At 40.6% G+C, this 25225-nt stretch overlaps 1 protein-coding gene across 4 annotated transcripts in view; it reads right to left on the reverse strand.

Moving 5' to 3' along the window:
- The window catches only part of SKIL (SKI like proto-oncogene), a 35228-nt gene extending 10234 nt beyond the window's left edge, over positions 1-24994 (reverse strand). Inside the window, exons 1-4 of one of the 4 annotated variants that reach the window (XM_060011149.1) lie at positions 24892-24994; positions 24678-24775; positions 19504-21262; positions 7706-7803 (exon numbers count right to left, since the gene is read on the reverse strand). In XM_060011149.1, the coding sequence (XP_059867132.1) occupies positions 7706-7803; positions 19504-20601 (1196 nt within the window). In that variant the 5' untranslated portion in view covers positions 20602-21262; positions 24678-24775; positions 24892-24994. The other 3 variants (XM_060011150.2, XM_060011152.1, XM_060011151.1) reach the window with 3 other exon arrangements.
- Positions 24995-25225: the final 231 nt, after the last annotated feature.

Genomic DNA, 25225 nt, shown 5'->3' on the forward strand with positions numbered 1-25225 from the left:
TTATTGAAAATATGAAAATTGATTTTGAGGGTGTGGCTACTATGAAATCCTCTAACTTTCAAAAAAGTTTCGTTTTAAAATATCAAAGTTGACAGAGAGGGGAAGATGGAGGAAGAGTAAGACGCAGAGATCACCTTCCTCCCCACAGATACGTCAGAAATACATCTACACGTGGAACAACTCCTACAGAACACCCACTGAACGCTGGCAGAAGACCTCAGACCTCCCAAAAGACAAGAAACTCCCCATGTACCTGGGTAGGGCAAAAGAAAAAAGAAGAAACAGAGACAAAAGAATAGGGACGGGACCTGCACCAGTGGGAGGGAGCCCTGTTGAGGAAAGGTTTCTACACACTAGAAGCCCCTTCCTTCGCGGGCAGAGACCGCGGGTGGCGAGGCGGGGAGCTTCGGAGACACGGAGGAGAGCACAGCAAACAGGGGTGAGGAGGGCAAAGTGGAGAGGTTCCCCCACAGAGGATTGGTGCCGACCGGCACTCACCAGCCCGAGAGGCTTGTCTGCTCACCCGCCTGGGCGGGCAGGGACTGGGAGCGGAGGCTCAGGCTTCTGTGGGATCGCAGGGAGAGGACTGGCGGTGTGAACAAAGCCTAAAGGGGGCCAGTGCGCCACGGGTAGCCGGGAGGGAGTCCGGGGAAAAGTCTGCACCTGCCGAAGAGGCAAGAGACTTTTTCTTCCCTCTTTGTTTCCTGATGCGCTAGGAGAGGGGATTAAGAGCGCTGCTTAAAGGAGCTCCAGAGACGGGCGCGAGCCGTGGCTAAAAGCATGGACCACAGAGATGGGCATGAGACACTAAGGCTGCTGCTGCCGCCACCAAGAAGCCTGTGTGTGAACACAGGTCACTATCCACACCTCCCTTCCGGGGAGCCTGTGCAGCCCGCCACTGCCAGGGTCCCAGGATCCAGGGACAACTTCCCCGGGAGAACGCATGGCGCGCCTCAGGCTGGTGCAACGTCACGCCGGCCTCTGCCGCCGCAGGCCCGCCCCGCACGCCGTGCCCCTCCCTCCCCCCGGCCTGAGGGAGCCAGTGCCCCCGAATCAGTGGCTCCTTTAACCCCGTCCTGTTTGAGCGAAGAACAGACGCCCTCCGGTGACCTACACGCAGAGGCGGGGCCAAATCCAAAGCTGAACCCCTGGGACGGATGAGAGCAAAGAAGAGAAAGGGAAATCTCTCCTAGCAGCCTCAGAAGCAGCGGATTAAAGCTCCACAATCAACTTGATGTACCCTGCGTCTGTGGAATACCTGAATAGACAGAGAATGATCCTAAATTGAGGAGGTGGACTTTGCGAGCAAGATTTATGATTTTTTCCGCTTTTCCTTTTTGTGAGTGTGTATGGTTCTGTGTGAATTTTGTCTGTATAGCTTTGCTTTCACCATCTGCCCTAGGGTTCTATCCGTCCGTTTTTTTTGTTGTTGCTTTTGCTTTTTACTTTAAAATCTTTTTCTTTTCTTAATAATTATTTTTTTATTTTAATACTTTTATTTTATTTTACCTTACTTTATTTTATTTTCACTTATCCTCTTTCTTTTTACTTTTTCTCCTTTTTATTCTGAGCCGTGTGGATGAAAGGCTCTTGGTGCTGCGGCCAGCAGTCATTGCTGTGCCTCTGAGGTGGGAGAGCCAACTTCAGGACACTGGTCCACAAGAGACCTCCCAGCTCCACATAATATCAAACGGAGAAAATCTCCCAGAGATCTCCATCTCAACACCAACACCCAGCTTCACTCAACGACCAGCAAGCTACAGTGCTGGACACCCTATGCCAAACAACTAGCAAGACAGGAACACAACCCCACCCATTAGCAGAGAGGCTGCCTAAAATCATAACAAGTCCACAGACACCCCAAAACACACCACCAGACGGACCTGCCCACCAGAAAGACAAGATCCAGCCTCATACACCAGAACACAGGCATTAGTCCCCTCCACCAGGAAGCCTACACAACCCACTAAACCAACCTTAGTCACTGGGGACAGACACCAAAAACAACAGGAACTACAAACCTGCAGCGTGCAAAAAGGAGACCCCAAACACAGTTAGATAAGCAAAATGAGAAGACAGAAAAACACACAGCAGATGAAGGAGCAACATAAAAACCCAACAGACCTAACGAATGAAGAGGAAATAGGCAGTCTACCTGAAAAAGAATTCAGAATAATGATAGTAAACATGATCCAAAATCTTGGAAATAGAATAGAGAAAATGCAAGAAACATTTAACAAGGACCTAGAAGAACTAAAGATGAAACAAGCAATGATGAACAACACAATAAATGAAATGAAAAATACTCTAGAAGGGATCAATAGCAGAATAACTGAGGCAGAAGAACGGATAAGTGACCTGGAAGATAAAATGGTGGAAATAACTACTGCAGAGCGGAATAAAGAAAAAAGAATGAGAAGAACTGAGGAAAGTCTCAGAGACCTGTCGGACAACATTAAACGCACCAACGTTCGAATTATAGGGGTTCCAGAAGAAGAGAAGAAAAAAAAAGGGACTGAGAAAATATTTGAAGAGATTATAGTTGAAAACTTCCCTAATATGGGAAAGGAAATAGTTAAGCAAGTCCAGGAAGCACAGAGAGTCCCATACAGGATAAATCCAAGAAGAAACACGCCAAGACACAAATTAATCAAACTGCCAAAAATTAAATACAAAGAAAACATATTAAAAGCAGCAAGGGAAAAATAACACACAAGGAAATCCCCATAAGGTTAACAGCTGATCTTTCAGCAGAAACTCTGCAAGCCAGAAGGGACTGGCAGGACATATTTAAAGTGATGAAGGATAAAAACCTACAACCAAGATTACTCTACCCAGCAAGGATCTCATTCAGATTCGATGGAGAAATTAAAACCTTTACAGACAAGCAAAAGGTGAGAGAGTTCAGCACCACCAAACCAGCTTTACAACAAATGCTAAAGGATCTTCTCTAGGCAAGAAACACAAGAGAAGGAAAAGACCTATAATAACAAACCAAAGACAATTAAGAAAATGGGAATAGGAACATACATATCGATAACTACCTTAAATGTAAATTGATTAAATGCTCCCACCAAAAGACACAGACTGGCTGAACGGATACCAAAACAAGACCCATATATATGCTGTCTACAAGAGACCCACTTCAGACCTAGAGACACATACAGACTGAAAGTGAGGGGATGGAAAAAGATATTCCATGCAAATGGAAACCAAAAGAAAGCTAGAGTAGCAATTCTCATATCAGACAAAATAGACTTTAAAATAAAGACTATTAGAAGAGACAAAGAAGGACATTACATAATGATCAAGGGATCGATCCAAGAAGATATAACAATTGTAAATATTTATGCACCCAACACAGCAGCACCTCAATACATAAGGCAAATACTAACAGCCGTAAAAGGGGAAATTGACAGTAACACATTCATAGTAGGGGACTTTAACACCCCACTTTCATCAATGGACAGATCATCCAAAATGTAAATAAATAAGGAAACACAAGCTTTAAATGATACATTAAACAAGATGGACTTAATTGATATTTATAGGACATTCCATCCAGAAACAACAGAATACACATTTTTCTCAAGTGCTCATGGGACATTCTCCAGGATAGATCATATCTTGGGTCACAAATCAAGCCTTGGTAAATTTAAGAAAATTGAAATTGTATCAAGTATCTTTTCCAACCACAACACTATGAGACTAGATATCAATTACAGGAAAAGATCTGTAAAATATACAAACACATGGAGGCTAAACAATACAGTACTTAATAACAAAGCGATCACTGAAGAAATCAAAGAGGAAATCAAAAAATACCTAGAAACTAATGACAATGGAGACACGACAACCCAATACCTATGGGATGCAGCAAAAGCAGTTCTAAGATGGAAGTTTATAGCAATACCATCCTACCTTAAAAAACAGGAAACATTTTGAATAAACAACCTAAACTTGCACCTAAAGCAATTAGAGAAAGAAGAACAAAAACACCCCAAAGTTAGCAGAAGGAAAGAAATCATAAATAAATGAAAAAGAAGTGAAAGAAATGAGAGCAAAGATCAATAAAACTAAAAACTGGTTCTTTGAGAAGATAAACAAAATTGATAAACCATTAGCCAGACTCATCAAGAAAAAAAGCGAGAAGACTCAAATCAATGGAATTAGAAATGAAAAAGGAGAAGTAACAACTGACACTGCAGAAATACAAAGATCATGAGAGATTACTACAAGCAACTCTATGCCAATAAAATGGACAACATGGAAGAAATGGACAAATTCTTAGAAATGCACAACCTGCCAAGACTCAATCAGGAAGAAATAGAAAATATGAACAGACCAATCACAAGCACTGAAATTGAAACTGATTAAAAATCTTCCAACAAACAAAAGCCCAGGACCAGTTGGCTTCACAGGCGAATTCTATCAAACATTTAGAGAGAGCTAACACCTATCCTTCTCAAACTCTTCCAAAATATAGCAGAGGGAGGAACACTCCCAAACTCATTCTACAAGGCCACCACCACCCTGATACCAAAACCAGACAAGGATGTCACAAAGAAAGAAAACTACAGGCCAGTATCACTGATGAACATAGATGCAAAAATCCTTAACAAAATACTAGCAAACAGAATCCAACAGCACATTAAAAGGATCATTCACCATGACCAAGTGGGGTTTATTCCAGGAATGCAAGGATTCTTCAATACACACAAATCAATCAGTGTGATACACCATATTAACAAACTGAAGGAAAAAACCATATGGTCATCTCAATAGAAGCAGAGAAAGCTTTCGACAAAATACAACACCCATGGGCTTCCCTGGTGGCACAGTGGTTGAGAGTCCACCTGCCGACACAGGGGACATGGGTTTGTGCCCCGATCCGGGAGGATCCCACGTGCCGCGTAGAGGCTGGGCCCATGAGCCATGGCCACTGAGCCTGTGCATCCGGAGCCTGTGCTCCACAACGGGAGAGGCCACAACAGTGAGAGGCCCGTGTACCGCAAAAACAAAAACAAATTCAACACCCATTTATGATAAAAACCCTCCAAAAAGTAGGCATAGAGGGAACTTTCCTCAACATAATAAAGGCCATATATGACACAGCCAACATCAGCCTCAATGGTGAAAAACTGAAAGCATTTCCACTAAGATCAGGAACAAGACAAGGTTGCCCACTCTCACCACTCTTATTCAACATAGTTTTGGAAGTTTTAGCCACAGCAATCAGAGAAGAAAAGGAAAATAAAAGAAATCCAAATCGGAAAAGAACAAGTAAAGCTGTCACTGTTTGCAGATGACATGATACTATACATAGAGAATCCTAAAGATGCTACCAGAAAACTACTAGAGCTAATCAATGAATTTGGTAAAGTAGCAGGATACAAAATTAATGCACAGAAATCTCTGGCATTCCTATACACTAATGATGAAAAATCTGAAAGTGAAATGAAGAAAACACTCCCATTTACCATTGCAACAAAAAGAATAAAATACCTAGGAATAAACCTACCTAAGGAGACAAAAGACCTGTATGCAGAAAATTATAAGACACTGATGAAAGAAATTAAGGATGATACAGATAGATGGACAGATATACCATGTTCTTGGATTGGAAGAATCAACATTGTGAAAATGACTCTACTGCCCAAAGCAATCTACAGATTCAATGCAATCCCTATCAAACTACCACTGGCATTTTTCACAGAACTAGAACAAAAAATTTCACAATGTGTATGGAAACACAAAAGACTCTGAATAGCCAAAGCAATCTTGAGAACGAAAAACAGAGCTGGAGGAATCAGGCTCCCTGACTTCAGACTATACTACAAAGCTACAGTAATCAAGACAGTATGGTACTGGCACCAAAACAGAAATATAGGTCAATGGAACAGGATAGAAAGCCCAGAGATAAACCCACGCACATATGGTCACCTTATCTTTGATAAAGGAGGCAGGAATGTACAGTGGAGAAAGGACAGCCTCTTCAATAAGTGGTGCTGGGGAAACTGGACAGCTACATGTAAAAGTAGATCACTCCCTAACACCATATACAAAAATAAGCTCAAAATGGATTAAAGACCTAAATGTAAGGCCAGAAACTATAAAACTCTTAGAGGAAAACATAGGCAGAACACTCTATGACATAAATCACAGCAAGATCCTTTTTGACCCACCTCCTAGAGAAATGGAAATAAAAATAAACAAATGGGACCTAATGAAACTTAAAATCTTTTGCACAGCAAAGGAAACCATAAACAAGACCAAAAGACAACCCTCAGAATGGGAGAAAATATTTGCAAAGGAAGCAACTGACAAAGGATTAATTTCCAAAATTTACAAGCAGCTCATGGAGCTCAATAACAAAAAAAGAAACAACCCAAACCAAAAATGGGCAGAAGACCTACATAGACATTTCTCCAAAGAAGATATACAGACTGCCAACAAACACATGAAAGAATGCTCAACATCATTAATCATTAGAGAAATGCAAATCAAAACTACAATGAGATATCATCTCACACCAGTCCGAATGGCCATCATCAAAAAATCTAGAAACAGTAAATGCTGGAGAGGGTGTGGAGAAAAGGGAACACTCTTGCACTGCTGGTGGGAATGTGAATTGGTACAGCCACTATGGAGAACAGTATGGAGGTTCCTTAAAAAACTACAAACAGAACTACCATATGACCCAGCAATCCCACTACTGGGCATATACCCTGAGAAAACCATAATTCAAAAAGAGTCATGTACCAAAATGTTCATTGCAGCTCTATTTCCAATAGCCCAGAGGTGGAAACAACCTAAGTGTCCATCATTGGATGAATGGATAAAGAAGATGTGGCACATATATACAATGGGATATTACTCAGCCATAAAAAGAAACGAAATTGAGCTACTTGTAATGAGGTGGATAGACCTAGAGTCTGTCATACAGAGTGAAGAAGTCAGAAAGAGAAAGACAAATACCGTATGCTAACACATATATATGGAATTTAAGAAAAATTTAAAAATGTCATGAAGAACCTAGGGGTAAGACAGGAATAAAGACACAGACATACTAGAGAACGGACTTGAGGATATGGGGAGGAGGAAGGGTGAGCTGTGACAAAGCGAGAGAGAGGCATGGACATATATACACTACCAAATGTAAGGTAGCTAGCTAGTGGGAAGCAGCCACATAGCACAGGGAGATCAGCTTGGTGCTTTGTGACCGCCTGGAGGGGTGGGATAGGGAGGGTGGGAGGGAGGGAGACGCAAGAGGGAAGAGATATGGGAACATATGTATATGTATAACTGATTCACTTTGTTATAAAGCAGAAACTAACACACCATTGTAAAGCAATTACACTCCAATAAAGATGTAAAAAAATAATAATAATAAATAAAAATAAAATATCAAAGTTGCACACCACACTCTTGAAGAGTTTGTTTACTTGTTGAAGGGAAGTAAGGAAATAAAAAGAAAACTTCCATTTTTTTCACTTTACGGCAAAAAAGAAATGACCTATTTCTAGGGGAAAAAAAAAACATAGAAACACACAGGAAAGGTTAATTCAAATATTCAACACTATTTATAATTCATTTCATTGATTAGCAAAAAACCCTGAAACTATAAAATGAATTCCCAGGGCCTAGAATAGTACCTGATGTATAGATGTTGAATGAATGAATGAATGAGCCAATACCCACTCACCTGGGGTGTAGAAATGAATGTGTCTGAGAAACATGGTCACCTTCCTGCTTTATAACTGGATACCATGACTGTAATTCCATTCCTGGTGGTGTATCTATCTGTAGAAAAATGTGGAAGGGGAAAAGTTTATTGAAAGAGGATGTGATGGGTAATTTTATGTATCTACTTGACAGAGCCATAGGCTGCCTCCGGAGAACACTGACTAGTAAGGAATTATGTTATTTAAGAATCATCTTCTAATAAGGCAGTCTTTCCTTAAAGTACCATGTGTAGTCACTTAAAACCGAAAGAGACATGAACTGTCCCATCACAAGAACAGTTTTAGCATGTATGTTAACATGGACTACCAGAATGATTTCATCAAATGTCATACTTATGGAATCTATTTTAAAAATCCATTTAAATAATAGTACTCTGCAAATGTGCAGCATTGCTAAGTTCTGATTCTTCTCATTGTTACAATTACCTAGAATATACCCCCCCATTCCTATAGTATTTCTTAGCATATTATATTAGATAACATTCTACAGCAATATTTTGCCAAACTTTAAAACCACTGTGTCTGCTAACACTTAGCAGTAAACCACATTTTCTCATAAATATGAAAAGTTCTTTTTAGCCCTGAAGGATGAACTCTACCTGTAAATAAAGTAAGAGGAGAAGGTAACTGGCCACCTCAAAGTTCACGATAAGAACTTTATATCCTGCTTATTTCTAACGAATACCTGATTAAGTAGGTATAATTATCTCCATTTTACAGCTAAGAAAACTGAGGTTCAGAAACTGAGATAGAAAAGAATAAATAACCTGTGGTTACTAACTTCCTCATTTGGTTTGTTTTATATTTTGTCTCCCCTCCCCCGACACACACACATATTGGTAGGAGATCAATGTTTTGTTAAGAATTACTGGGCAAGGAATTTGAAAGACTAACAAGAGCACAAGGTTATAGCGAAAAGAAGAGCATTTTGAAAGGATTTAAGAGGTGAGTATTCAGTGAGGGCCTCTAGACTCTGTAAGAGTAGAATTTGTTTCTAAACCTCACAATCCTGATCAAGTATTCTAAAGTTCAGAATCTGGGGCAAAAGCAACTGCTTATTTATAAGATAAATCAAGCATTTGTTTACACAGTTTCTCAGCCTATAGCTTAGTTCTACCATAAATTAGAAAGGGAACTGACTGCTGGCAACAGAAATACTAAATGATAGATACCAGGTGCCAGCTGACAGCCTAGGGAGAGAGGAGAATTACAAGACACAAACACAAAAACTGATTCAAAAAGCAACACAATCTGAGGGCTTTATCACACATAGGCCAGGGCAAATAATTTAATATATCTCAATTGTTCCCTACCCTTATCACAACAGAGTAACTGATGTTTAAGAAGTCTTGAGTCAACATGACATACTTATAGTCGATATTTATACTTATAGTATACCATATACATATATATATACCATACACATACCATTTAGAAAGACTGAAAACTATTTAAGACATTTTAGAATTCATTTAAAAAAAGGTTAAAGTTTTTAAAAAGACACAGTGCTGAGAAGAGTAGTTTCATCATCTAGAAAACTCACTTAGGCAGAACATTTTTCACCCCAACACTGTGATAAAAAAAGGTGTTAATGAGCCGGGGTAAGCTCACTCTAACAAATCAGTGACGTACAAGATTGGCTCAAATTAAATGAGAATTTCATTTTTAGAAGTTATCTGTTAAACTCATTATTTAGAAAATATGGAAAGCTCCACTTTAAATCAGTTTTATATCTGAGACAATTCTGGATGTACTGCCCAAGAAATCAACTGTTTCCAGATGTTTTAAATTAAAATTACTAAAATTGATTTATATATTTTAAAGTTTTCCCTATTACAGATAACTGGAATGTCAAATCTTCAGAATAACAAATTCTAAACTTCTTCAGCCAGAGATCTTGACTTCAAATCTGATTCAATTTTGATCAAGTTCATTTTTAAACTCTACAGCTTGATTTGTATAAGTTTTACCTTTATTCATGATCCAAACTCAGGATAGCTTTGTTTCCATGATGTCTCTAAACTTCAAATGCCACCTTAAATAACTGCTAGCACATTCTTTCTATTTAAACATCCATCCCTCTCTAGTTTCTGACCTTTATTTTGTTTCCTATTCTTGCACCAACACATGAAGAGATTCACAGAGGAGGGGTTATTAAAAAAAAACCTTCCTTAAAGATCACCTAGTGCAGTCCTCTAGGTAATGTCTGAACTCCCTATACAAAATCCCTGACGAGTGGCTATTCCGCCTCTGCTTAAACAGCAGCTTGAGGTCAAGTACTGTCTTAATCACTTTTGTATTTTCAGTACCTAGCACCATGCATGGCATGTAGTAGGGACTCAATAAATATTTGTTGAATGAATTCTGAACGACAGTGTAGCTCATTAATTCCCAGGGTAGCCTTTTTTAAGGTTAATCTGCTACCAGGAAACTCACAAGATAGTCTCTTTCACATTTAATACCCTTCTGTTCAATGAAGTACCAACAATCCTAAGTCTCTGGGTTGTATTTTGAGAGATCAGATCTACAAATTAAATAATATAAATGATGGGGAAATGCACAACACTAACCATGATAAAATATTGGGAGTTAATTTTACCTAATATGCTGTGGTAAGCCATAAACACATTTATAACAAATTATCCTAACTGCATGTTAAAAACAATTATGAAAAGCACATATTATACAACAGAACATTCACGGGCATGCCAGATTTTCTCATCTATTATGCATTTGTGGCAACATACAAATTAGGTCTTCAAAAAAAATAACAATATAATTAAATGGCACAGCAATAATGCTACTACTGATCAGGAATAAAAATGAGACACCAAGATACGCACATCTATTGCCTTTCCTTTTACCTTTCAATATGAGAATAATTTCATTCCCTTCGTGTACTTAAACATTAAAATAGAATACATTACATTACTTGGCAAAGAAGAGAAGTAGATCACTTAGTAGCTTAAGTTAGAGCCTTAAGATTTTAAAATACTTCTATTGCCCAACTTCCCCATAATTATCTACCACAAAATGAACAGATGGCATCCTCATCTGAAACATATAAGAAAAATTTCAGACATATGATTTCATTCCAAAAGTTCTTTCTCTAAGTCGTAAAACAACAAATAACGTCTATGAAAGCAAAATTTAAATAAGCCCAAAATGTACAGAAGTTAACTTTAAATAAGTAAAAATTAGGAAATGCTTTATGCAAGTTTCTCTAAATTTCAACTTACTGTGTTATGTACACATGACCCTTTAATAATCAGGTTTCCTAATAAAGAATCATTGTATTTTGGTACCATGCTTATTAGCCTCACAATGACAAATAGTTTAGAGAACTTGATTTCATTTACAAAAAGACCAATAAGCATTTGTCACCACTTTCTAGTTACAAAAGCAATTCCACCCACTCAGCACCCTTTGTATACTAACATTCCAATTTGCACTAAAAAAAAACCCCAAAAAACAAAAATCAAAATGCTTTAAAATTCCCAGATTTATCTTCAATAATAAACTTTGATTTGAGGTGGCACTTTAGTTTCTAATTACAGTGTCAGATTAATATTATGATCTTTAAGTCCTAATGACAAACATTGATGAACTAAAGAAATCAAGACAGTATCTCAAAGTATTGATGGGATTTCAAAAATTCCCCTCAAAAAATCAGAATTAAATCTTTTTAAAATATGTGGAAAATATTTTTTAAAATAGAATTTAGAAAGACAAAGATTAATGTTTACATTTTGGTATTTATAAGCCAGTAAGCACATGAAGGACTAGTAGACTGATAAATTTCATAGTCTATCCTCCTATAATGGTGTGCTTACATAAAAAGTAAAGTATAATGCATGTTAAATACACATTACTTTGTACAAGCCAAACATAAATCGTTAGCAACCTTAGTAAACACATGACCAAACACATAGTTAAGCAACAACTCCTTAGCTATAAAGCCAATATACCTGCCAGGTTCCTTTTACTGTGTATAATACTAAGACATTCAAGTGGTCCATAAATGATTTCAGAAGGACACAAAAGACACCCTACCAGACAGCTGCCAACAACTCCTACTGAAAGAAACTGAATCTCTCAGAATAGGATCAGGTTTTCTCAATACTTCCAACAGGCTGTGAATGAGTGTTTCAACAACTGAAACAGGAATAGTGTTACAAGGTAGCAAATAGCTACTTAAGAGATTTTAAGGCTTAGTTTTGTGCCTCATTTCATTGTAATTATTAGAATTAATCAACCTAATGCAAAACCGGAACAATAAGGTCTAAGCACTTCCACTAACTTATCAAAGATGGATCTGCAGAAATCACAATGTCTGTTGCTCCTCCACACTACAGAATCATATCTACCTCATAAAGCCAATTTTAGGTTTAAAGTGCTTAAAAACTCTCAAAGGAAAAGCAAGGTCACATTCTTATAATGTGCAACTCTCTTCTTAAATCCTTGATGGAAACAAAGCCATGTAAAAGTCAGTAGTACGATATTCCTCCCTTAAACTTAAAGGAAACAGGGCTTCCCTGGTGGCACAGTGGTTAGGAATCCGTCTGCCAATGTAGGGGACAAGGGTTGGAGCCCTGGTCCGGGAAGATCCCATATGCTGTAGAGCAACTAAGCCCATGAGCCACAACTACTGAGTCTGCACTCTAGAGCCCGCAAGCCACAACTACTGAGCCCGTGTGCCACAACTACTGAAGCCCGCATGCCTAGAGCCCGTGCTCCGCAAGGACAAGGCACTGCAATGAGAAGCCCGCACACTGTGAACTCGCCGCAACTAGAGAAAGCCCGTGTGCAGCAACGAAGACCCAATGAAGCCAAAAATAAATAAATTTATTTTAAAAAAAACTTAAAGGAAACAAACTGATAAAAATCCTGTTAATTTCTGGAACTTGAAAAATAATTTCTTTACACTGGAATTCTATGGTGTCCAATCCACTTAATATTGCAATTATTTGAAAATTTCCATGTCATATACATCTTTTCACTAAAATATGTTATAAAAAGTTTTAATCTAGGGCTTCCCTGGTGGTGCAGTGGTTAAGGATCCGCCTGCCAACGCAGGACACACGGGTTCAAGCCCTGGTCCAGGAGGATCCCACGTGCCGTGGAGCAACTAAGCCCGTGCGCCACAACTACTGAGCCTGTGCTCTAGAGTCCACGAGCCACAGCTACTGAAGCCTGCACGCCTAGAGCCCGTCCTCTGCAACAAGAGAAGCCACCACAATGAGAAGCCCGCGCACTGCAACGAAGAGTAGCCCACGCTCACCGCAACTAGAGAATGCCTGTGCCCAGCAACAAAGATCCAACGCAGCCAAAAATAAATTAATTTTTTAAAAAAGTTTTAATCTATATACATGTTAGGCTTTGCTTTTCTATCCCATTTCAGCATAGATGCTTTTTAAAAATTATCTCAGATTTTGGCCTTCAAATAATGTCAATTGACAATATCAAAATGTAAATTAGTTAATTTTACTATGTGCAATATATTGCATTTTTTAAAATTTTACTCTATTTCATGTATTTTTAAAATGCTGGTGACCCAGTAAATTGACTTTTTTGATATCCCCCTCACCCTTCTCAACTGAGGTTCTCAAGAAAATTAAGCCCAAACTCTGCAAAGCTTCCACTGTATGCATTAAATTAACTTCTCTCCAAAGGACTTAGAAAGGTACTATATACCATCCTTTCTATGGCTTAATTCTCCCCTCATAGAACCCCAGATGAGAAAGGCTGCATGGGTGACAAATTGCACTTTGATAAACACTGCTCTAAGTACATGTCCTAAAGTTTGTCCAAATGTATTATTTCAACAATTAGGTCTTAAGTTAATAACCTGTGCACTCTACAGATGCTTTTGCACAGATTTACAAAGCATTATGTACGTAAAGGAATAAATTCCAATGGTGGTTATCACTCCATGGTGAAATTATGAGGAAATTCTGTTTTCTTCTTTGTACTTTTTTTAGGATTTACTCTAATGGGCCTATATTGCTTTCAAAACAAAAAATTTTTTTTTTTCAAAATGGAAAGCCGTAGTATTATGTACCAAAATGGTCTTTAGTAATTTTAACTTTTGTATTCCTTGTCCCCATAAGATAAACAAAATAGGCACTTTTAAGGCTATTAGAAATCTCAAAATAAATTCAATACCACAAATAAAAACAAAATGCTGTTTCGCTTTAAAACGAAACTCTTTTCCTCCTTGAAAATCACTGGTAGCTTTCTAGGGCTACTAAGACTTTTCATTCAGTTGCATCCAAACTTTTGTTAAGCATACATCACATTCTAGGTTTAGAAACTACGAGATGAATTCCTGCCCTAGGGAGCCTCCAACTAGTCTTTACATACATATTTCTGTGACCCATTTCTAAGTCTAGGAATCAAAATGAGTTTTAAACTAACTTTAAATCTTTCCTATTCATTTCTCTTTCTGCCTAGCATGGTGCTGTAATACTTTATTTAGTGATGGAACCAAACCACACCTTAAATTATATATTCTTCATGCCTTTTTAGTCAAATAAAATCCTTACATTATTTTAAGGTACATGTAACGTATATGAAACCTCAACAGACCAAATTTTATGCATTGACAAAATAAAGGTTCAAGCCATTACTAAAACTATTCCCAAACTAGTTCTACCTCTTTACTTGAACAAATTGAGTTCTGGCTCCACACTCTCTACTACCAGAATTCTAAAGGCATTGAAATTAATCCAATTCTTGCTTTCTTCCTTGTTCTCCAAGTGGTATAAATTATAACATATGCATAGGTATGAGAACACTACTGGCTAACTATGTACCGATTCAGGCCTATCCTTTTTCTTTTCTTCCTTGAAGTTTCTTAATTTTTTCCCATTTCTCAGACCAAAAGGATAAAGCGTTTTATCCGAAGCCTTTTTTAAAATATTAACATTTTAAAATGTTTAAAAAATTAAAATTTTTTAATGATAAAATGAATATAGACTCTATATTTCCTAAACCATAAGGGGGCACTATTCCCAAAGCCATTCTAAAGATTTCACTGAAATTTCCTTATTTTTTATAACAAATGTGTTTTCACTGAAATTTCCTTCTTATATTTTATAACAAACGTGTTTTGTACTTTCTTCTTGCATACTTCATTCTGATAAATAAACAAATATCCAACTAGTATAATTACTGTGTACAAACAACTAAAAGTGAGATACAGCTGAGCCCAACACTCAGTTATCTTACTTTGAAATATCTTCAGATAATTCTAGATAAATCAAGAAAATGTTTGGGGAAAGGAAAAATCCCGAAATACATATTAGTAAATATTTCAATAATAGTTTGAAGTACCATCTGATATTTCTAGACTCAACTTCCAAAGTACTTTTAAATCCATTCTCTCATTTGACCAGTTGTCTTATTCAACAGTTTATTTGCAAATTATATAAGTTTATTAAGGGTTAAACCATAATTTTTCCCAAAAAATCCCCAATATTCTAAAATACAATGGAGCATTGTCTCCCCAAAATTTATTCAGTTTAAAAAATTTTTTCTTTTTCACTGAGTAACTTTGACCTGCCAAGCAGTAAACTAAATTCTGGGAAACCAGGAAAAAGATCGTCTCAAAACTCATTAAGACAATTGTTAATTTTATAAAGTTAGAAAAAAATATTCATACTCGTCCCTTATATGAGCACAAATACTTCATTTGATTCTGACCTTATAGTCACTTAATAAAAATTTATGCTAATCATAAAATGCAAACTCTGCCTCTGATGTAACAAATTACCATCAAATCTATCACAATTATTACTGGTACACATTTTGTCCCAACACTACTCTGCAAGTTACCCATCCTCTCTAGTGTATTTCTTTACCTCACTTAGGTTGGTACTAAGAAACACACTTCCTAAACAGAAGTATAATAGCTTACAAGAGGGGAGAAATTTTTTGGAGGATTATCATTATTGCCAATGACCTCGCAGAAATGAACTGTAAGAAAAATGCAAAACTAAAAAAAGTGAAATGTTTAATTAATAGGCTTTAAGAGGAAAACTTTTAAGTTGATATCTTTAGGTAATCTATTTGCATCACAGATAATCCATAGGATTTTTTCCCTAAGCAAAGTAAGAACTGTATTATTTTACTTACCTAACAGTACTCAAGTCTAAATGTTAGAAATCTAAATTTTAACCCCTAAAAATTTATAAAGGCATAAACCATCTTTACTTAGTGAACTGGAGAATGTCAGCCACATGCTGTAACAGCAAAGAATCACCTATAATGATCTTATCAGTTGACTACAAATAGGTTTTTCTAATGTGCTTGAAAATAATCTCAAAGAAACATCACCCTTCAAATTTTACTTACAAATGATCAGTTTGCTTGGCAAACCTTTTTTCCACAGATAGAAACTAAGATTCAACAAAATCAGAATTAGATCAAATAAACAATACCCACTGGAGATACGGAAAAGAATCAAGAATATGATATTCTTCCATATGTTTGTGCACTATAAAATACAATAATCATTTTTCTAATAAAAACATAAAAAACTCAAATGATATGAAGAGACAGTTTTGATAACACCATTTTGCAAAGCAACCTAGGCAAATCTAAAAATCGAGTATTATTTCTTGTGGTGACCTGAGTGAGAAAGAGTTCAAAATACTATACCTCTGGTGTCTGCAAAGAATAGTCAGCTCTTCACTTAGAACACTGACCTTCTACCACTTATTTCTCCCATCTAAATATAGCTCCTAACTATGCAAAGTAAATATAGTTTTTAGTTATGCAAATAGTTTGGTGACCATCACTAATATAATTTCCATCCTTAGAAATAATTCAACAGTTGCTACATTTCAAACAATTGCCTACTGAGTTTGAGGGGATTTTTAAAATTCAAAAACCTACTCTGACTACGTTAACTAAACATACCCAATTACATCAGTGTTCACACTAAGATAAGAGGTTAATATATTTAGCATATGCTTTAATTTTTTTAAAAAAATCCTGTTTTGACTTTTTTAAATGAGCTTCCTCTGGATGTATTTGGTTTGTTGGGCAACCAATTCAGTGACTCACAGAAGATAATGAAAAATGTTCCCCAGCCAAGGACTGTCTCCGTGCCCCCTTCCCAGTAAAATACCTTAGTCTACATACAAGTTAACAGAGAGCTTAGGAACCATTATACTAAGGTAAGTTGATAAGAAAAGTTAACGTTTCTCAAAATTCAGTTTCTGCTACTGAGTTTGCTTCTGGGAAAAGTAGTGAAAATTACTAGACTTGAAGTCAGAAGAACTGCATTCAACTCCTGATTCTACCACTTACCAGTTATACAACCAGAAGCATGTGACCCATCTGAACCCACCGGTTTCTCATCTCAACTTCAAAAGAGAACTACTTCGCCAAGTTTTGAGGAGTAAATTTTCAAAATGTGAAGTGGCAAGCATGTATTACTACACATGAACTCCCCAAACACTTCTTTCTTAAAGGTTTGATTACTGGAAATTTTCAAATTCCCTTAAATTGCTTAAAATTCACATAAAATTGGAAAAAATAACAGAACACACCAGAAACACTGGCAAATACTGCAAAACATAACATAGTAAAAATATGGGGAAAAAAATCTCACGGCTTCCCCAAATAAAAACTGAATTCAAATTAATAAATTCTGAGACAATAAATGACTACATCCTGATGAAGGACAGTTTCAATTTTAACCAAACCCTAGTACATTCAGTTTCAGTTAAGTAAATTCATCACCTTTTTTTTTTTTAACCTTTATCATGGTTCTCAGATATTTTTTCTCACAAACACAGAGCAGGAATATTAGGCAAAGTAATTTATCCCCAAAATGCTTACGTCAGAGCAACCAAGATTGGACCAAGAATATCTGGCAAATAATGTGGCCACCTATGGACATGTGAGAGTCCTAGTTACGTTAGGGCAAGATATCATAAATGTCAAAAGGGGCATTCCACATTTTGAGAATACAGACAATTCTAAACACTATTTTCAGCGTGGGACCAAGCCAGCTGTAAGCGTGTCCAACAATGTGAGAACTGGCTTGAAGTCAATTCTGCTTTAAAATCAGTTAAACAATATAAACTTACCTAGTAGCCACAGGCAAGGAATTTCCAAGAAGTACTGACCGGTTTGGAATCAGCAAGTAGCAAACTACCCTGAATTCAAGTCTGAAATTATCTTCATTGGGCTTCTGAAGCAAATCACTGTCTTAAAACTACACTGTAACTAAATTTCCCTCAAAACCTGAAAGGTTTAACGCACAGGCCATGAAACCTTAAGTTTCTTGCCCAAGCTCTAATCTTGCTGTAAATAAACTTCAGTCATTTAATACTTCTGTGAAGCAGAAAGGGCAGAGATATTTCAAGGAATAAAAACTAATTAATAGTGGAAATATTAGATTCTTAAGATGAAACACGGCCAATCTTTTGTGGTACCAATCAAATAAAATTGTACGTGTAAAACTGTTCAAAAGCAATGCTTGTCACATTTTAAACACTTAGTGTTAGCTATTATACTGATTTTAATCGAGTAGGCAAATATTTAAAAACCAGATCAACAAACTGAATATTTAATAGCCTAAATCTTATCTATTAGCCAGCCATTCAAACTCTTAGAATGAACTAGTGTAGCCTACCAGATAATGCAGTGGGAAAATAAGTTTAAAATCTCTTTGCTGAGACGTTTTATATTAATGTTTATTTAATCTAAAATAATGTTGGGCTTCCCTGGTGGTGCAGTGGTTAAGAATCCGCCTGCCAATGCAGGGATACAGATTCGAGCCCTGGTCCGGGAAGATCCTACATGCCGCCGAGCAGCTAAGCCCGTGCGCCACAACTACTGAGCCTGCGCTCTAGAGCCCATGAACCGCAACTACTGAGCCCGCGCACCACAACTACTGAAGTCCGGGCACCTAGAGCCCGCACTCTGCAACAAGAGAATCAACTGCAATGATAAGCCTGTGCACCGCAAGGAAGAGTAGCCTCCGCTCGCTGCAACTAGAGAAAGCCTGAGTGCAGCAATGAAGACCCAATGCAGCCAAAAATAAATAAATAAAATAATTTTTTTTAATTGAAAAAATAAAATCATCTTTATTCTAGCTGCCATAATTTTTTTAATTATTCTTCTCTTTAAAAAAAATTCTTGGTGACTAGAATCACGAAATTTTCAGATAAATCTGTCATTTGCATTTGTCTCCAGTACTGATCAAGTCTGAATATTCAATTACAGAAACAATGTCAGAAATCCTAAATACACCTTTGAAAAAACGCTGTTTGGAGCCCACCACCAGAGTTGTATGGGCTACCTATTATATCATTTGCAAATAGAGATAACACCAAAGTGTAAATTATCTTGAGTCCTAGGAAAACAACTGATTTAGTCATCAAAAAGCAAGATGTGTGAAAACAAGGACATGGCTTGAAAAAGAAGCCCCAGATCCTCCACTCCCTGGCTATATAATCTTGGGAAAGCCACTTGATCTCTCTGAGCCTCATTCTCTTTATCTGTAAAATGGGAATAATCCCACTTCTCTCAGTAGGTTGTTTGGAAGATCAAATGAGAACACATACAGGAAAGCACTTTATAGCCTAAAACGTGTAATACAAACATAACATATTATTTAGATGAGTTTTTCCTGTTGTTGCATGAGCAGTAATAGTTTAACAGTTATATTCTAAATAGACTTTTAATTTCAAAGTAAACCATTACCGTTATTCAAAATTGCTATTAAAAAAAAAAAACTTGCCTTGGATTGAGTCCTCTTCCCATTTCTCATGCTAAATTTCTCCTTCATTTCTTCTAAAATTACCTTCAGTTTCTTTTCTTCAGGTGTCCCTAAGTATTTTTGGTTCACGTGAAGATAGCAATGCCATTTGGCTGATTCAAAGCCCCAGTGGCAAGTCCTTTTGTCGGGTGATCTGTGAGAATGCATCACAAATGTCTGAGGCGCAAACATTCCACAGCACTCCAGACACTGAATACATGGGGCATCTGGCTGAACATAAAATTGGGGTGCAAATAAACCCTGACATTTGCCTAAGCATTCATGTTCCACTTCAAAGGCACTGCCAGTTTCCTTCAACTGGGCCAATGAGTTCTTAGCAGGAAGTATACTACCATTTTGAGGAAAAGTGCGTGGCCGCAATAAAGCATTACACAGTCTTTGTGCATCAGTTAATGTGATCAGCCCACAGGACGGGGCATTGAATGGAAGTATTCCCAGGACCTTTAAGATATGAAGCTGGTCTGATGTACACCTTGAACAATAGATGTACAATTCATCACATACTGTATTTATCTGTTGGAGTGAAAATTCTCTGAGAACAGAATTTAGGACTTGGGGCAAACAGAGTCTCTTTTCTCCTCCAACCTGAAAACAAGAAATAGACTCCCCTTCCAACACAGTCTGGGTGAGTTCTGTCGAGCTATCAGAAGGGATGAGCAGTGGACCAGGAAGAACTTGAGGAGATGGAAGAGGCAGAAACACAGTAGGTGACATGCTTTCTTGGGAATACCGAGCGGAAAATGCTGCTGGTCCACCCAGAGAGCTCTGGCTACTTAAATGGAATTGTGCCAAAGTGTGTTTCAAACTGGGATTTAAATGTAAAGGTTCAGGCACAGAGGCACAGGTTCTCTTGACATGCTCTTCATCAGTTTCCATTGGCGCTTCATAGTCGTCCAAGTGTTCCTTCTTTACAGTTGGCATCTTGTTTACCATCATTTTTCCATTTGCATGAATGTCTGTCATCATTTTTTTCACTGGAGGGCTGCCATCATCTCCCATCCCGTTCAGTTTTTTATTTGAGCCCTGAACCAAGGAAAAATTTGTCTGTAGGTTTTCCATTGCTAAAAACTATTGTGTTAAATAAGTAAGTCTGAGATTTGCATTGTTAACTAGTTGCTTATTTGAAGAGAGAAACACAATGTATACCAATACTTATGGTAACTTATTCAAACAGAAAATTTAAATTTCCAAAGAGATCTCCCTAAACTACTCAATAGATTTTGCAACTTTGTTTTGGTTCTGCTTATACTCCAAGTATAATTTCACTTCAAGTGCTATAAAATTTCTTATTGTCTAATAACACAGAAAATAATTTTAAGAGGCACACTTCCAAGGAAGCCTTTGTTTTCTTAAGTTCTTCAGATATACGTATTAAAATAAAGTTACCAGTTCTCTCAATTCAAGATGTCCAAGTTCAACGCAATAGTTTGGTTTGGTTTTAAGCACAACACGCAAAAAGTTTATGCAATTACTTGAGTCAAAATTATGCACCCAAATTTAGTATTTGGCACCAAGGACACCAAAAAAGGAGGGAAAAAAGTATCTTCTCTAAAAATGATGATCTGTTGGTCTGTGTGGACAAAATGAAGGCTTGTATAAATCCTCACATCAGTTAAGAAGAGTCTCTGACTCCACTTGAACTTCTACAATTAAAAATGAAACCTAAAGAAAAACTGCCCAGTTATCTTCAGGATTACTGTTCATTCTTCTTTTAATTAATCTGGAAGAGAAGGGGGTTAGGGGAGAGTTACATTTGAATTTGCTCCAGAGCCCGAAGGGTCAGTTTGAAAATAGTTTCTTAATCTTAAACTGAGTTCACTTTACCAAAGGTGACACTTGAGTGATTCCTTTAAATCTAATACCAGTTAACTAGAAGTACCTTCATTTAAATAGGAAAGCAATTCGGAGAATGGGTAAAGGTTGCAATAATATCCCTCAAAAGGGAGAGGGTTACTCCTACTCAGAACAGGAAGAACCTTAAAGAGATCATCTCACCCAAAACTCAATACTAAAGGTTTTCTCAGTTATGCCATTTTAGCTAAAATCACCTATTACTTCATCTCTCAATTAAAAAAAAAAAACCCACCAGTTTCATCCAAAAAAATCAGATACTAGTTAACATACCTACCATATGTAAGTTACAATCTTAAGTGCATAATCCATCTAGTCAGCGTAGGCTATTTTTCTGGAATGACTGTAAGCAAAAATTAACTTTCCCTTTAAAGGGTTAGAGAATTTGCTTAATGGAAGCCAAAAGCTACAGACTCCACTCCTGGGAATCTCCATCCTTGAACAAGACTAATCCGGGACAAAAAGCACAAGGCAGACAGACCTCACAAAGAATGCAAATGGAGGAAGAGGGAAAAAAAGAAAAGATTCTTCTTCCACTTCCTTCTTGAGAGAAATTCCAAAAGGAATCCCAATAAATAGAAATTTTTGCCTCCCAAACTGCGAGGAATTTACCTTAAAACAGACCCAAAGGGTTAAGGACCAAGGCCACTAGCCAACGTACTGATTTCGCCCACCACAGGAACACCTCAGCCAACGCTGGCCAAGGAAGAGGGGAGGAGGCGAGACCTAGAATGGGGGAGCCCCCAACCCTGAAATCCTCGGCCCACGCAAAGCCACCCACCCATCTCAAACCCGAGGAGGCGGCGGGGCGGTGGGGAGGAAGGGACCCGGGACGCCTCGGGGCGTGCCAGGGGGTCGTGGGAAGTGGAGGAAAAGGAGCACCCCACCGCGGTCTCGGAACACCCCCAGGGCCCTCCCCACACCACCCCGCTGAGTGGGCCGCTGAGAAGACTGGAAATCCCCCGTGCACCCTCTCCCCGGGAAGTTCTCGGGTGTTACCTCAGCACCCCTAAGGCTGCACCTCCCTCGCCCGCCCGGGACCAGAAGAGAGAGGGGCGGGTGGGGAGCACAGCCGGGATCCCCCAGCCGCTGGGCGCCGACCAACCGGGTCGAGCCCGGGGCATCCCCGCGCAGCACAGACAGGCGGCGGGGGGGCGGGGACTGGCGCCCAGGTCTCCGGGGTCCCGACGGCTCCGGTCAAGTGCAGCGCCCTGCCCCTGCCCACCGCCCGGCATCAGCGAGACAAGATACGCCGTGAGACACCCGCCCCGCGCCCCCACGCCCCGGGGCTCCGACCCCACCCGTGACCCGCGCATCCGCACCCCCGACTCCGGCCTCCGCGCCCCAGGAAGCCCGATGAGCTTTGTTAACTCCCCACTACCCCCGGCGCTGCCGTCGGGCGCCCCGGGGGCCGCGCGCCCCTTGCCTCCCGCCGCGTCCCCCGAGCGAGCCGAGGCCGCACCTGTGCCAGCCGCCGCCGCCGCCGCCGCCGCCGCCGCTCGCCCGCTCCCCTCGGCTGTGCCGGCGCCGCTCCGAACCCCACACACATCGCTACACACAGCCCTCTGACGTCACCGAGTCCTCGGCCCGCCCACGTCACTGCGGAGACACACGGCTTCCCGCAGACGCCGCCGCCGTCTCCGGCCGCCCGGGGCAGAGGGAGGGCGGAGGGGCGGAGGGACGGGGGGGAGGGGAACGGAGCCAGCAGCGGCACCGTGCCCGCGGGCCGGCCGCCGCCTCGCGGCTCCTAGCCCCTCGGGGACGCGCGCGCCGTCTGGACTATTGTGGCTCCCGAGGGCTACCCCGGCCCGTCGCCTGGCGCGCGCGCCCCTCCCCCCAGGCGCGCGCCCGGCGTTCCCAGCCCAGCGCGCCGTCTGGGCGGCTGGCGCGCGGCGCTGTCTGCGGTGCACCCGGCGCAGACAGGATGTTCCCTCCCCGCCCCACCCCCACCGCCGCCCTCCCTCCTTCCTTCCTCGAGTCGCCCAGCCGGCTGTCTGGGGCCGCCACCGCCCCGCCCCCGCCCCACCCGCTGCTCGGTGGAGACGGGCCAGACCCGGGGGCGCCCTGGTCGCTCGGCCGCCGCACGACACGGAGAGAGGGGGCAGGGCGGCCGCGCGGTGCACTGTGCGCGACCCCAGCAGCCGGCAGGGCGGAGGCAGGGCCCGCCCGGCCGAGCGCCGCCGCCCGAGGTCAGGCACGGGCGACCCTCCCCCCGCGGGGCGCAGCTGGGCCGCCCCGCCCCGGAGGCAGCCGAGCGGCGGCCTCCCAGTTTCGCACCCCCCACAGTGTGGGCCCTGCGCGCTGGGGCTGCCCCCCGCCCCTGCGGGGCCCCCCCGCCCGAGGGCCGCCCCGCCAGCTGCTGGCGCTGCGCTCCGCCCCACACCGGCGGCCCCCGCCTTGCCCGGGCGGCCTCCGCCCAGGCGTCTTGCCGGGGCTGACCTTCTCCGCCATCCGGCCGGGCCGGAGGGCTGACCGAAGTTCCGGCAAAACAGAGAGAAAACATTTTTGTCTCTGCTTCTCGGACTCCCTCCTCCCACCCCCTCACCAGACTGCTCTCTCGGTTCCAAAAGGGAGCTAGAAATTACATGTTTCTGCAGTGTTTCCTGAGGGCCTTGGGGTTTTGTTTTGGAAGCGATCAGGAGATGAGACGAGGAAAGAGACGACTGAAGAGCTTTCGGCTGTGACCCTCGGGGCTGGACAGTGGTCTCCCTGGTCTGTGTTCCGGGGTGGCTAGTTGCATACTGAACTCTGCCGAGCTGCTCCGTCATATTTCGAAACATCAAGAAAAAACCCTTTTTCCCGCCCCACCGCAAAATCAGGAGACTGACCCCCAGGTCTCAGTGCACCAAATTCAGAAGACTCGAGCTTCGTCCCCCTCCTTTTTTTTTTCTTTTTGCCAGTTTTCGCCCCATTTCTCCTGGTTTTACTGCTTCGAGGTCACTCGTATGGGGTCCACATTTGGAGCCAGACGACTGGGAATACCCCTGTGCTCATAGATTTTTTTCCTCCCAACGGGCCTACTAAAGGCTCACGAGCCTCTCTTTCGCTCCACACACACGTTCCGTTCTTTACACCACGATCGCCGTGCTCCCGGGTCGTGCCCCCTTCTCCCACCCCCCATCTTCCCCTCCTTGACTGCCTCCTTTCCAGAACATGAATAATTCCGCAGCACTTCCCATCTGTTATTGCCATAGAGACAGAAGCTCAGCAAAGATAATGATGTTCTCTGTAGAGCCAGTTGGGGGAGAACAGCATCTGCGAGACTGGGGGATAGATTTTCTAACCTCAAGAAGAGTCAGAAGGCCCGGCTGAAGGTCTGATGTGGAAGACTGGACAGTCCTGAGACTTGGCATCTGGTCAGCTCTCGGCACTTGGCTCGTGTCTAGCCAGAAGAAACAATTTTTAGAAACCAAAATGACAGATTTTTTTTAAGTGATTTCAAATTGCAATTAATGATAAATATTCAGTACTCATTTTATCAACCATAAAAATAATTACTTGCTAGCACATCCAAAGGCCTAAGGGCCAAAATCAATTGGACAGTAAATAGACTTTTGAGAAATCAAACACATTATCCTCTCCCCTGTTCTTTTGATTTGCTTTCCCCTGGTATATGTTTTTTTAGTGAAGGATCTTTTGTGCTGGTGACTTTATGTACAATGGTTTGAGAAATAGTGACAGGCAAATGTGACTAGAACCAATCAAGCTTTGAGGATTTTTTTTTTCACTATTCATCGAAGTACGAAATGTACCAGATTAAAGTTCACTTTGCCCTTGAATTCCCAAGGTCTTGGCCTCAAAGGTACAGGTTTGAACTCAAGTGAAACTAAGC

This window comes from Delphinus delphis, chromosome 4 (genome assembly GCF_949987515.2).
Source record: "Delphinus delphis chromosome 4, mDelDel1.2, whole genome shotgun sequence".
Lineage (NCBI taxonomy): Eukaryota > Metazoa > Chordata > Mammalia > Artiodactyla > Delphinidae > Delphinus > Delphinus delphis.